This window comes from Bombus pyrosoma, linkage group LG11, assembly GCF_014825855.1.
Source record: "Bombus pyrosoma isolate SC7728 linkage group LG11, ASM1482585v1, whole genome shotgun sequence".
In the NCBI taxonomy this organism is placed as follows: Eukaryota; Metazoa; Arthropoda; class Insecta; order Hymenoptera; family Apidae; genus Bombus; species Bombus pyrosoma.
Genome location: NC_057780.1, coordinates 8259577 through 8274677, shown reverse-complemented (window position 1 = coordinate 8274677; position 15101 = coordinate 8259577). Strand labels below are relative to the sequence as shown.

Here is a 15101-nt window from a genome sequence, read left to right as displayed (position 1 = left end):
AGAGCGAGAAGACGGAAATCTCGGTGAATCTCGAACGATGGTCCCTCGTGTAAGTGGAAAGGTCCCATCGTTGCAACGATAAATCTCTTCGACGACATTGACTCTCAGGAGTCTGAAGAATTATTGCCCGAACAGAAGTTCGTAATTCGTCAATAGTTCCTTTTATTGCATTTTTTGTCTCGACGTTCAACGTGATCCGTAACAGAAGGGATTAGTTCGGAAGTAATTTCACGTACGATCAAATCACGCGATGATTTATTCGTTGGTTAAGAAGATTTAAGGCTTAAAACGACACGAAGTTTCAAGCTAACAAGAGTATCTTTCTATATCATATATCTATATAGATCGTATTCTATATGATCACGCCAGTCTTCGATTATTTCTATTTTAACGATCTTAAGTACTTTGTACTTTAAACTATGTTTAAATTAAATGAAAGATGTTATTAATATCGCATATTATTATTAATATATAATTGATTATTGAGCAGGTGTAACGATAGTATCGACATAATAAACGACAGATATCTAGTTTAATTAGCCAATTATTTTAGAAACAGTGATTAAATTTATTTTAAATGTTAACTAAATATACGCCAATTATATTTAATCACCGATCACTGATCGAGTTTATTATACAGAAGTAATTAAATTGCTCCGGTGAATTTGCGATTGAACCGAATCCTCTATTTGTTACATTTATACGAATAACAGGCAAGTAAATTTATGTTCGTCCTTGAAACAGTCATTCTGTGTTATAGAACGACGAAACACATGGTATTGTAATCAGAACAGTATATATGGAAACGAACAATAGTCCGACAGAGGAAAGAAGGGGGAAAAAGTGGAATTTTTATAATTGATATAAGACGACAATAAAAAATTGCAAAATACATATAAATAATGGGGAGCTAGAGATAGCAATGGAAATAGCGAAGGTTAGGAAAATATCTTGTAACAACGTAGAAAGTTAACAATATCATTAATTTTCGACCTACGAGATAACATTGTATTTCGATTGGTATTCGCGAAGCAATGTTCGATAAGCTTTAATTGATTCATGAAACAGCAGGAAACTGTATGTTGATAATTTTGAGTTATAGCGCATTATTATCGTCGACCTGTAAAATCTAGAATAGCCGACTATACAGGGTGATATCGAAAGTTATCTACAAGCGAAAAATGTAAAAAATGGATATAGAATAAAATTTGTTTGTACGAAGCTTAGTTTTCGGAGAATTCAAGTTTGAAAATTTATTAGTATACTTAAACTGGACTAATTATCCATTTGCAAACGTATTTATAAACAACTTCATTCTAGATAACAAAACGAAAATAAGTAAAAAACGTAGAATACAATATTTCCGCTTGAGGCTTTGTTTTCAAGAAAATAGTAATATAGTAACTAATAGTATTAATAGTACTAATCCTTTCAAACTAAATATATAACTATATTAATTAATCCTTAAAAAAAAAAAAATGTTATTCTATATCTTTTTCTCATCTTTCGTAAAGATCACCTCGTGCTCGCTTGCGCATAACTTTTGGTCGCACCCTGTACAATATTTACATGTAGCAATTTCAATCTTTCATTTCATCCGTAATTTATATTCATTGAATATAGTAGATTTATTATTTTTTATCATTTATCGTTCATATCTATGTTAGTGTTTATGTTCATGTTCGTGTTGTGTCGTGTCGTGTCCTATGTTGTTGTTGTTGTTTCGCTTCAAGATTAATTAATGATAATCAACAACAGCCAATGTACGTATGTATTATGTAATTATTACATGATTATGCAGTTATGCTTATCTTTAAGCAATACAGTAACGTATTGTATAATATACATACAAATAATATAGGCAATTTTATTCTTCTTACGATAATATTCGTATTGATAACAAAATTGTAAACTCAGCTTCCTATTTTTCGCTACTTATTCTGTTTCCATTGTTCTTTCCACATTATTCTTTCCGTTTTTATCGTGCTCCGTGTTTATTCTATAAAAACACACAACATCCCGTATCTCCCTGTGTATTAATGGCCACGTACTGGCATACTTTATTTCCTCTAAATTTTTGTATTGTTACAGCGTGAAATATATTCATCAATGCCTCTGGGCTTTTATTCAGTGCAACAAAATTTCGCCAGACATCAGTGAAGTTTAACATAAGTTTAACATAATTTACTATGTACACCATGTGTTTATTACGATGTAGCGGCTCAATATGTATCGTGGTTGCGATAAACTTTTTAAACGACAACACTTTATAGCAATTACACTAAACTATACATCCATCGTTTTAATATCATCCGTTCTACAAATTGATTAACAACGCGATACGTCAAATCTCGTCATCTCATATGGCACACAGTTTTCAATAACAGGTTAATAAAGGTTCCTTTTTCGTTTATTAACTAAAACATACCTTCATCACTGCCTGATAATTATCATAAAGGCCACCTGCGATATTCAGAAATATTTTTCTTTCAGCTCATAAAACACGCTGCGTTATTGCAGTTACGTAATTGTATCTATATATCACCCAGTTTGTATATTAACACTAATATACACATCGGGTGCTTCGTTTTCAAGGAAATCGACTTTCCACATTTGACGAGTATACTTTAGCTTGGTAAATCGAGACCGAGGAAGAGTAAATAATCGATCGGGCTTTAAACTACATTTGAATAGAAGTGAAGCACGTGGAATACAATTTTCCCATAAGATGCTTCATTCTTGAGAAAAGTACATTTTTAAATATATTGTGCCTAAAACGTGTTTATCGTTTATAAATCGTATATAATAAAATTATACAACGCATTTTGACGACGTAACGCGGTACATGTTTTTAAGTTTAATTAATTACTTGATCGGTTGAAAGGCGGATTAATTGTTTTCATGATAACCATCTTTTACACTTTCGTACTTGCCGCGTTAAAAATTCGAAAAAGAGAATCAAAGTTACGATACAGTTCACAGTATCTCGAATAATATTTCGCAACTTCGGTTAAACGGGACACGGATAACCGACACTTCACTGTACTCGCGAATCTCCAAACTCGATTTTCTCAGAAACGAAACGTCATACGACAAAATATTCCACGTCTTCGACATATTTTTTCACGTAGAATCAAATCCTGTTCGGTTCTACTACGATTACCGCCCCACTCCATTGCTATTGGCGTATTATAATTTGTACAGTTACCACGATACTATTGGACTGGCAACTAAATGATTGCGAATTTTGTCATTAGGTGGTATTGATAGAATCCGCAATTGCTTAGTTGCCAAGCCAATATTTTAAAACTTTCGCATTATTCAAAATAATAAATATTTCTTTGAGTTTACGCGATAGCTTGCCAGATAAAAACGACAATATATTTACATAGTATAATTCATAATACATATAGTTGACAGTAATTACAGTACAAGGTTACTGACTACGATATTTCATATTATGATTCAAAGTTTATTCTTACTTGCTAATACGAGCCCGCAAAAATTGGATAAATTATCCGATAATTATGACAAAACGCCTATATAATTTTCTGTAGTAAAGAAATAGTTGAAAACATTCTAGAAATTCTATCTGCGTATCCGGCAAAATTGTGTTGCGAGATATTCAAGGTTGAAACTAGTTTTTTTTCTTTTTTTTTATATAGAATCGAGAGATTTATGAAAAAAACCAGTAAATTCGATATTGCGCAAATTTCAGAAAATGACATTGAAAAAGAACGACTATTTTACCTTCAGTAAAAAGTGACAAAGCTTTGGAAAAGTGATTTTGGATGCCTTTCGATTCGACAGTCGCCTGAAGTTTAAACAAATTCAACAGCCAGCTTGTACGAGACATTACGATAGACAGTAAGTAGTCCATATAATTCTGTTTCGGTGAAAAATGAACGAGATAAAATTATTTCGCTGAAAGATACAGCGAATATTGCCCAGATAGAAACCAGAAGAGCATCGAAAAGAAAGGAACATTCGGACGTGTTAAATGGGTCGCCCATCAAACGAAAATTAAAAAGAGAGAAAGAAGAACGAGCGTTAAAGCAGGCTAAAAACAGAGAAAATCGACCAATAGAGACGAACCAAAGGCTAAGAGAAGAAGGAAAGTTGTGAAAGAGTTGAAAAATTTAGAGGAAAACGACGAAAAGAAGAAAAAGAGAAGAATATTTCTGCATACTTTGCAGTGAAAAATATGTTCCTTCTCCGAGGGAGCATTCGATGAATGTGTATCACATGTTTAAAGTGGGCACATGAAAGAACGCTCTGGTAGCAGCAGTTTTGCTGTTGTTTACTCTGTTCAACAAATTTTAATTTCTCTTCTTTTTTTTTTTCAATTTTACGATCTTTAATACATGACTCTTGTAAACTTTTGTAAACTGAACACGAAGCTGCAAACGTTTGTTCTCAGTTTGTTTCTATAGACCGTAGTTTTCGAGCAAATCAATCTTGAAAAAAATTGCAAATTTTCAACTTTGGAGATGTTTTGTGCTTTTATTGTACTATACTCGGCAACAATGGTATTCAATGTTGGCGAGTAACAGCCGCGCGGGTTTAGCGGTTTTGTTACACCGAGCGGCAGGCAACCTCCGACATTGAGTACCATTACCATCGCTGTTTGTGTTTGCCAAATTTGTTCCCTTTTATGTTTGATAGGAAACGTGATTTTCTAATTTTTCCCGATGCTTCTCGCAGTAGAAATATTTGTCCTGCCGCTTGCTATGGTCAGATTCTCTTCTAGACTGTTAGCATTCCAAGTAAATTGAAAAACGTAGGCAAAAATAGCGTGTCCTTGGATACTTGTTTTACTTTGAACATTATTTAAACATACTTAAATATTCGCCTCGAGAGCAGCTGCTACTGTAAGAGCACAAAACGTCTGCAAAGTTGAGAATCTGCAATTGTTTTCAAAACTTATTTTTTCGAAAACTCGGTTCTAGAAAGAACGGTTTATAGATTCGTACTTGGCCAAAAAAAGTCTAGAATTTTATTCCCCTGTTGAAATGTACCATTTACGATATTTTTACGAATTAACGAACCTCATTTGCAGTAAACATTTGTAATTACCTGAAATACTTTGGAGTCACTGACTCCAGCAAAGCTTCTTTTATTAAGATCATGTAAAATTTTTGTGTTTTTCTGACCGTCCTTGTAATTCGTTGTTTTATTCTGTTTATGGGAGAGAAATGCTTAACAAGTAAACATCGTTTGACGAGCATACACGTCAAACAAGAACTTTATTACGGTGCGTTTGACGTGTATACTCGTCGTCGCTTGTATTTATTTACGCACTCCACGACCTAACTACATGGGAGATTTCTTTGAACGTTGTTGCAGTTGTTGTTGATATAAAAATTCACTCTTTCTCGTTTCTTCTTTTCTTTAAACCCTCCGTCGGCAATATAGATTTTTACTAACGCGGTCGGTATTATGAGTTTTCCCGTCCTTGACCTGATTTCTTATTGTTTCGGGCTTTAAAAAAATCTAAAAGAATTCCAAGCTACTCGCTATAACTTGCTATATAGGTGATACCTTAGCCAAATGTCTAAATATTTTTCCAACAAAATGGGAATTTGCTCGAAGGTACGCAGTTTTGTATCAAACAAACATTACAAAAAGTTGTCGTAGGATTTCGCCCATAGCATTATGATCTTTCGAAGAAATACGAAGAAATTTTTGTCGGCGCTTAAGAAAGTGTAATTATTCTTTGACCTATATTTGTGAGATCTTCGAGTGGATTATTTATTATTGAAAATGATACGAAACTCCGAGAAAGAAAATCTCCATATTTCTTCCACTTACTAACCTATGTATATACTATGCTATTATTATTAAGTTATCATTATTATTATGTATATTAGGATTAAGAATATTATATTAAGAGATTGCCAGGTATACAAAAATAAAAATAATTAAGCATGTAAAAAATACTTAGCAGAAGAACAACGTGAATGGAAATATGGGTCGCTGAAGAACGCTGCTTATCTTACTCGTGGTATTCAGAACTGAATCGAGCGAAGTAAAGATTTTTAGGCGCGGGAGCCACGGGATCTGGCACCTTCCTTTCGGAGAAATTGAACGATGAAAATTTCGCCCGGACCTCGACACTCGACACCTCCATAATGCCGATGGAGGATTAATATCTAGACGACAACGAACTGAATAATAACTATTAATAACTGAAAATGTTTTTTCTCTACTGTTATTTATATCGTGTAGCGTAAGGTAACGTAATATATTTATGTTCATGCTCGTATATTTACTGAAATTATAGAGCTTAAAAATTTCCCCTATTATAGAGCTTAAAAAAAATCCCTATTTTCTCTTACTTATTTACCTTGTAAATATATATGATTATCCTATGTTAATTGACAGTAAAGACGTGCACGATATAAATACTTATCTGTAATACACTGATACATGTCAATTTAGTTGGAACACGTATAATACGAACATACGATATATACGTACAATACAGAGAAATGTGTTAACACATGCGACGATAAGGCAAACGATAGATGTAGCAAAGTACTTAACGTTAACAGTCGCAGATCAACGTCGACGAAAGACACAAGCTTTCGAAACCTTTGGTTTCTTGGTTACGTTGTAAATTTTAGCTCAAACACAAGCACTGATATATATGGTATTCGAGTGAAACATTACTATAAGAGCTATCTTTTAGTTGAAATTGGAAACTTTTTAATGAACTTTGGTGAGTTTCTGTGAATTTCTAACTTTTTTCTTTTTTTTTTTTTCTTTTATGATGTGAAACGATGTGACGAAGATATAACAAATTTGAAGTCTATTTTTAGTCATACATATGAATTTTAATGTGGCTGAAAGCGTTTAATTTCTATTAGCTCACTAGATAGATAGATATATATAATATTTTCATCGTTTCGCTTACGGATTACAAAGGATCTCGTTTCTATGATTTATTCTGCCACTATATCTACTTTATATCTGATAGTTACTATATTACGTATTCGCTTTCTAATGACCGACTGAAGTACAAATTCGATATCTTTTATGAACCGTGATACGAAGTTATACTAATCAACGAATACATATTTATACTGCTTCAAGCTAAACTTTTATTAACTTAATTTATTAAACTGACGATTATATAACTGCGATAAACTTTAATTTTACGATATTACTTTCTGGCAAATAAATTTCTTTTTAAACCTTCTACTAAACTTCTGTTAGTTCATTAATGATGCAAATACGAATACGACTGTAACCTTTCACTTACAATTTTAATAATTTGAAAATATTTCGAACGATAAACAGAGATAACACGAACTTCTGAATAATTGTAAGCGGCAAAATTATTACGAAATCTTCATGTATAAATAAAATAATATATCGCTGTTTTATGTAATTTCATCCGTTCGATTAGTGTCACTTCTATGAAAAAAAAAGGAATGTTATTTGTTCAACACTCAAATTTACGAAATTCCAAATCTCTCGAATTTTCAAGTTTCTGGGCTTTCGAATTGCCGAATTTTTGAACTTCCAAAAGTTCGTATTATCGATGTATAAAATATTTCGAAATTACAATGTCGCAAAGGTATAATTTCATTATTTCAAGGAGGATAATTTTACAGGTATCAAAAGAAAACGGCACGAACATGAAACACCAGAAGGCATTGTTCTGCGTGCTACTGGCTCTGTTCATACACGCGAACGATGCCTCCAGAATTTTGGGCATCTTCCCGTACAATGGCAAGAGCCATTTCAAGATGTTCGATGTTCTGTGCAAGGAATTAGCAAAAAGAGGACATCAAGTCGACGTAATTAGCCATTTTCCATTGAAAACTCCATTGGCTAATTACACGGACGTCGTTGATTTAAATGGAACCCTAAAAACCGTGGTGAACGGTATAACTACGGAATATGGAAAATATATACAGCGATCACTTACTTATTTCGTAGCTACAACATTTGGTAATGATCTGTGTGATCTAATGAAACAGGAAAAAATGCAGAAATTCATCAAAAATCCACCCAATGATCCACCTTATGATCTGATTATCGTAGAGGTGAATATATTTAAAGTGAAGAGTAATGATTCCGAATTTCGATCTATCCTGTCCCTCTCGGCGAAACAAAGTGTTTAAAACATAAATAGGGCAAACTTTCGTAGATTAAAAAACGTTTTATAAGACATAGACGATAAAAGGCTTGACGATAACAAAATGAAGATAATACACGTTGTAGCGAATATGAGTATTTTTCTATTAATTCGTCAAATATCTTTTCTTTCGATGAAACTAAATCTAACGCTTTCGTTGATGAACTTTACGGATTCGACACGGTAAAACGCGTATCTAACAGAACGTCGTATTAAATTCTCAGCAGCGAAAGCGTTAATGACACTTTACTTCAACCGTCTAATTAAATACTGCACGATATATCTCAATTCGGAAAAATTGTAAAACGAACAAATACATAAAGTCTGACAGATCAGGCGAGATAGAGTTTGCAACTCTAAGAAGATTAATGTTTCTTCCAGTATTTTGGCTCGCCGTGCTACATAGGATTCGGCCAACTTCTGAAAGCGCCAGTGGCCATCGTCATATCGTCCATGCAAATGTCATTCATCGACGATATTATGGGAAATCCTACGAGCTACGCCTTCCTCTCCGGTTTCTACAACGATAATGCCGTGGTGGACACGTTCTTCGATCGCCTGTGGAATTTCTTGATCAACTATAAGAATGCATTGATATTTCAACACTACACAGCCGAACAAACCGACATGATGAAGAAATACCTGGGTTTACCTGATGTACCCGACGTCAGAGAATTGGAGAAAATTGTGTCGTTGGCTATAGTGAACTCGCACTATAGCTATTACGGGATCAGACCAGTCACACCGGCGGTCATCGAAGTTGGTGGATTACACGTCGAAGCGGACAAGTCGAAATTAAGCCCGGTAATGTCTCGAAAAGTTTCCTGCAATTTTCATCCAGCATTCCTCGAAGGTTCCTTTAACGATATTTGAAACTTTCTGAGGATTTTTTTCAACTTTTCCTCGTAATATTCCGTGTAAACTTACTTTCGAGATCCTTCTGTGACCTTAGTTTTCTTCGAATTCTTTTTTGATAATCCCTTGAAATAATTCCTTAAAATCTTCCGCTGCAACTTTATGAAATTTCTTTTCTAAAAGGCTTATTAGCTTCCCGTCGATCTCTCTCGCTTCTGCGCTGCAATTCTTGGAAATTTGAATTTTCTCCATCCTGTACGTATTGCTATTCCGTATTCATTCCGAACCTTTGAAGCAAATTACTCGCGTTATTCTTGCGTTATGCCTCTCGCAAAATATTTTCCGATTTTGAACGCGAGCGGATCGATCTTTGCAAACGTGGAATCTTCTAATCGTGATTTATAGTTGAAGACATTGAAACCTTATTGAATCAATAATGAAATGGCCTTTATCGTCTTTCTATAATTCTGTGATTTATTTAAATGATTTATGTGATTGATTTAAGCGATTTATTTAAATCGTGTCAATATTTATGACAATTAGGCATCGATAATAAGAAATTTTGTACGTGATATATTGTATATATTGTAAATTTATATTGTAGATAACTTTCCCATTAACAAAATACTATAAATCATTCTGACAACTACATAGCGCATGAAGAACGTTTATCTTTCGTACAAAGTAACATGATATTCAGGATTCTTCCAATTTAATCGATAAAGTTGCAGAATATATTTTTAAGAAGCCACGCGTATTATCGTTTTGCATGTTATTGAGTTGGCAACTAAGTGATTGCGGATATTGTCATTACCACCTAATGACAAAATCCGCAATCACTTTGTTGCCACCCCAATAATATCTGCAGGAAAAAAAGTAGAAGCAACGTTCGACAGCCAACGTGTTAAACGTTTGCCAAATCAAATTTAATGAAACGATACGATAACAGAAAGGTCGAAATAATATTGAATTGGTGTCTTCTTGATCTAGAAACTCGAGAAATGGCTAGACATGGCAAGCCCCGGTGTGGTATATTTCTCATTGGGCTCGCTAATGAACATCGAAACGTTGCCAACGGAGACGATATTGCAAATTTACGCGTCGTTGGCGAAAATTTCACCGGTAAAGGTTTTGTTGAAGAGCGCCAACGCAACGAAGTTACCACCTGGTTTACCCAATAACGTGCTGACGTTGCCATGGATTCCTCAGGTTGCGGTGTTGAGTAAGCGAAACATATCCTTCCAAAAAGTATTCTCAAACTGCTATCTACGAGTTTGTACAGGCAGTCTCGTCTAAATCTATTCACGCAAATACCTTTTAAACTGTCCGTTGAAATTCTTCGTTCATCGATTGTTTTGTTTCAAAGGAAACGTCTTACGAGGATCGACAAATTTTTCTAAATGGAGGTGCTTTCGAGATTTCAACGTGTGATTTTAACGGAACTACGATTTGTTTTTTGTATGTCACTCGATGTAGTTTTCAATTCTTTATAAAAAAAAGCATCAAGGTACTTGTATCTGAAAGATAATTCAGTGTTCATTAAATTGAACGTATGGAGGACCAGGAAAACATGAACGTAAAAGCGCAGCGTTATCAATCTTCTTACCTTGATGCCTTTTTATGGAGAATTAAAAGGTGCATCGAACGACGCACAAAAGGGATTTATAGTTCCGTTAAAAAAGGAAAAAACAAAGGATACCTTGAAACCTCGAAGGCACGTCCGTCTAAGTAAAATTCGTGACCATCGCAAAACGTACCCCTCGAAACAAGGTAAGTTTTACTTCTTTTTTTTTATTATTATTTAATTTGTACTTTACAATTTGTCCAGCTGGACATTTGGTAAATTAGTTTTACTTGAAACATTTTTTCCTGTAATATATTTAGAATATATTTCGCGTAACATGTACAGCGTGAGAGATATTTGCGTGGATCGATTGTACGAAACCTGTTCGATTTTTCGTTAATGTCTATTGTTAATATATTGAAAATTGATTAAGAAATGCACGAATTTCAAGGGAACTTTGTTAAAGTTAGAGTCGTAAAACGAGGTTCTGAGATCATAACGATTCTCAGATGTGCTTGGTTCTCCAATCAAATCAGATCAGATTAAAGGATTATCGAACGTATTTCTCACAGAGCATCCAAATACGCGAGTATTCGTAACTCACGGCGGCCTTATGGGAACCCAAGAAGCTACGTATTATGGAGTTCCTATGATAGGAATGCCGGTGTTCGGTGACCAAATTAAAAACATCAACATTTTGGTTGACAAGAATGTGGCGGTTCTCGTAGACATCGATGACATTACCGAGCATTCCATGGACGTTGCGTTGAACGCAGTTTTGCACGATCCCCGATACAGGTAAAGTTTCTTATACGATCGTTCTAACAATTCTTCGAGTAATCTTCTCTACAATCAACGTGACAAATATTTCGAGAAGTCTAACGACATTGACAAAATATTTCCTAACTTCTAATCTGATCGTATCAAATCGCACTTCTGACATTGTTATTAACACGATATAAACAAGAATATTTGTGTCGAATCCTTCGTTTAATTTTTCAAGTCCCGTTTCGATCCGCAAGATTAGCCGTATTATCTCGATGATTTCAACACGATAAAAAAAGCGAAGTACTTTGAAATGAAAAATTTGCACAGTGTAATGAATAATAATCCATCGAGAAATTTCCATATTCGAATAATAATCTTATCTATCTAAGTAAATTTAATATAATTTTTTATGTTACTGTTATTTTAGTATATCTCGTTATTTGATATATTTTATATGTAAAATCAAATATACAGTCCTTTAAATTTGAAACATACAATATAAATTCTAAAAAAAAAAGAAAAAGAAAAAATGGTAAAGCTGGAAGCAATCACCGTCTGATACTGTCCATTATCGTTTCAGAGAATCTGCAAAGACAATGTCGAAGATGTTCAGAGATCGTCCGATGCGCCCGTTAGACACAGCTGTATATTGGATCGAATATGTGCTGAGAAATGGGCCAGATAGCCTAAGATCAGCTGCTGTGAAATTACCTTGGTGGAAGTTGCATCTACTCGATGTTTTCGTCTTCTTATTTGCGTGTTTCACATTCGCAATTTATTTATTAATAGTTTTATTAAATATTGTGTTAACAAGCTTCCATAAAAAGTCCGCTCGAACAGAGAAGAAGTTGAACTGAGAAACGGGACGAAGAATATCGGCAAAAGCCTTAACAGGGTAGAAGATTACGCGTTTTTTGCGAGATGTACTTTCAAAGAAATGTGTCGTTAGATCATTTTCTTAACAAATTCCCTTTGAGAGATGCAACGAGCTTTTTTTGCCTTTTCGATGTAATCGGCTATTATTTTTTATTTAGCAGAGGAAACGATAAAACTGAGAAGCACTAAAAATGAAATAGCGAAACGACGAAGAGCTTCTCGTGAAAAGAACGCGCGCTCCACTAGTCGATACGAAATCTTCGCGAAAAGACCGCGAATTCACGTAAATCGTACTCTGGTGTTACATCTAATTGCAACGGAATATTCTGGATTTAAATCGAGATCAAATAATTTATATTTTATTTATAAACGTCCACTAGAAATATACCTAGAAGTATACTTGAACATCGTTGATATAAATTCCTAGACAATTTTATTCAACTTGGTTCTGTTACACTGTGCCAATATCTCGCGTGGTATCTATTAGATTGTCCGAAAAGTTCCTTTCGTTTTATAAGGAAGTTGTATTGTAGATGAACAACGTTTTTTGTTTTATGTTATTTTATTGAATTATGTTTGATCCATTTTATTCTATTACTACAAAATGGAAAGAAGAAGAACTGAGACATGTAATAAAATAAACGATAGAAAATAACGGGAGGACCAAAGGACACGGAGAAAATACTAGACGAGACTGGAGAAGGACCAACAGAACTAAAAACAATAATGGAGAAGAGAAGGGCAATACAAGACGGGGAGGAACGACAATAAGGAAGCACAGCAAGGAGACAAAAGCCCAAAAGTTTCCATAGTATTAGAGATAGAACAATTGAGGGAGGTAGATATATAAGAAGCGAAATAGGTAAACGAGATATAAAACCGAAAGGCACGGACTAAGCAATAATAAATAAATAAATAAATAATACTACAAAATGGATCATACATAACTTCATAAAATAATATAAAATAAAAAACGTTGCGCATCTATTATGTCACTTATGAAACGAATGGAACTTCTCGAACCTAATATATAAATACCTTTGATGCAAATTTCATCGCGAGTTGACGATAAATGTAAATCGATACACTGTAAAATCAAGAATACAACATTTCTGACAAGTAAAGAAACATCGGAAAGGTATCTACGACGATAAAGAACGCGTTACGCGTGCAATTGAGAACAGCAACGAAGAGCCGAGCTAGAGGAACGTAACGATGAAGCCACTTATAACTCGATTAAACGAGCCGTTGGAAGTTTGATCAAGTATAATTAAACATGGACAGGGCCACGTATAATCGTATTAAAATTACGTAAACATTTGACAAGTTCTCAAGCAGTTTACCGAGTTCCCATGCCAGACACTAAATCTTATTCATCCGGTATCATTGTACGCTTTAGCCTGCGTAAAATGGAACTGCAACTTCCGACATTTTCCTAACCGACCAGCTAAAACTGCCGGTGGCACGGGGTAGTTCCTTTGAAAGTTACACGACATTAAGAAAATTACTTTCATCCGCAAACAATTTCACTCCTGTAAATAGTCGAAAAAGAAACAAAAATACCATGAAATTTCGGTAGTTCTGTGGAGTCACGATATTTTTCATCATTCGGCTCAACGAACCATTAATAACGACCGTCCACGGAGCACGCGATGTGGAAAATTAACACAGCAAACTTGCCGATAAATAATTCGGACGCAACGTTCCTTTGAGAAATATATTCGAGACAGAAAGCAGGGAAATGTCTATTCAAATGGCCAGTGTTTCTGTAATTAACGAATTTGTTTGCGAGAGACAACAGAGTTTTATAGCAAGATTAATGGGAATACTTATGATGGATTGCATCTTCGTTATGAATAATGGAACTGAGATAATGGAATTTTCTTTTTTTTTTTTTTTAAATGTCCGATGATCACGGAGTTTGAGAATTTGGAGGTTCAGAGGATACGAGAGTCAAAAATTTGCAGATTTTAGTATTGGAGAATTTGCACAGGCAGACGTTCGCGAATTTGAGAAATTAGATGGTCAGAAATTTGAAAATTTTGATATTGGAAAATTTGACAGATCGAACGAAAATTGAAGAGCTTGGAGTATTTAAAAACCTTGCTTTCGCTATGACTATGTTTATCAATGATAAATATAGAAACAGAGTAAACATAACGAAATGAAATGCCAGATAAGTTTTCTAAATATACTCCTATTATCCAAATTTTCATCGTTTCTATACGATTTATCCTCTATAGAATTTTCCTCCTTGTACTTTCTTCGTTTCCATCAGCAAAGTATGAAATTGTAAGCATGCCAGGCAAACTATGTAATTATAGATAAACATTAACAGAAACGTAAGAACGAACTCTACACGTTGTTTTCTTCAAGATAATATTTTAATTGCATGATCATGTGACTGCCTCTTCCTCTAGACTCTACAATAATTATAACGAGAGAGCTGCGCAAAAAGACACAATCAGCCTTTTACGAATTCTCTTAACAGACGTTTCATGGGACGATATTGGTTTATCCTGAAATTTTAATAGACGTAATATCGCGGACAAAAGGCCTAGCAGTTAGCGGGTGAACCACATGCAATGTCGCGAGAGCCGAAGCGTTCTTCAATCGTATAGTTTTGTAAAAAGGGCCTACGTAGCTTTGGCCACAAACGGTCGCGGAACACGTGCGTGGTGGGTCTACAGAAAGACGGAAGGTATGCGAGAGCAGTCAGTTTTAGTTTGGAAGTCGGAGAGAATCAATCGGAGAAAAGTCAGAGAGTGCGAGTTACGTTGTCGAGAGAGTGTGGTCCGCGTGAGAGAGAACGTTGGATCCGTTGTGGCGAGAATTGTCTAGATTGTAGATTCATATTAAACTACCATCGTTTTTCTGTCTATATCTGTACAA

General features: G+C 34.6%; 2 protein-coding genes across 23 annotated transcripts in view; one reads left to right on the top strand and one right to left on the bottom strand.

Moving 5' to 3' along the window:
* The window catches only part of LOC122572382 (calcitonin gene-related peptide type 1 receptor-like), a 160713-nt gene that overhangs the window by 58279 nt on the left and 87333 nt on the right, over positions 1 to 15101 (bottom strand). The window contains exon 1 of one of the 21 annotated variants that reach the window (XM_043737303.1): positions 2429 to 2553. The exons of the other annotated variants lie outside the window; for them this stretch is intronic. The gene's annotated coding sequence lies outside the window, so the exon portion shown is untranslated. Of the gene's footprint in view, positions 1 to 2428; positions 2554 to 15101 lie in introns of those variants that run through there. 21 annotated transcript variants of the gene reach the window in all.
* LOC122572378 (UDP-glucosyltransferase 2-like) lies at positions 5939 to 14567 on the top strand. Of its 2 annotated transcripts, XM_043737275.1 has the most exons (7): positions 5939 to 6234; positions 6442 to 6721; positions 7620 to 8054; positions 8528 to 8950; positions 9992 to 10223; positions 11138 to 11363; positions 11914 to 14567. In XM_043737275.1, the coding sequence occupies exons 3-7, from the start codon at positions 7644 to 7646 to the stop codon at positions 12188 to 12190; spliced, it is 1569 nt and encodes a 522-aa protein (XP_043593210.1). In that variant the 5' UTR covers positions 5939 to 6234; positions 6442 to 6721; positions 7620 to 7643; the 3' UTR covers positions 12191 to 14567. The 2 variants fall into 2 exon arrangements, with proteins under 2 accessions (XP_043593210.1, XP_043593209.1); XM_043737274.1 differs by lacking the exon at positions 5939 to 6234 and having other exon boundaries at positions 6585 to 6721; positions 9992 to 10249; positions 11107 to 11363.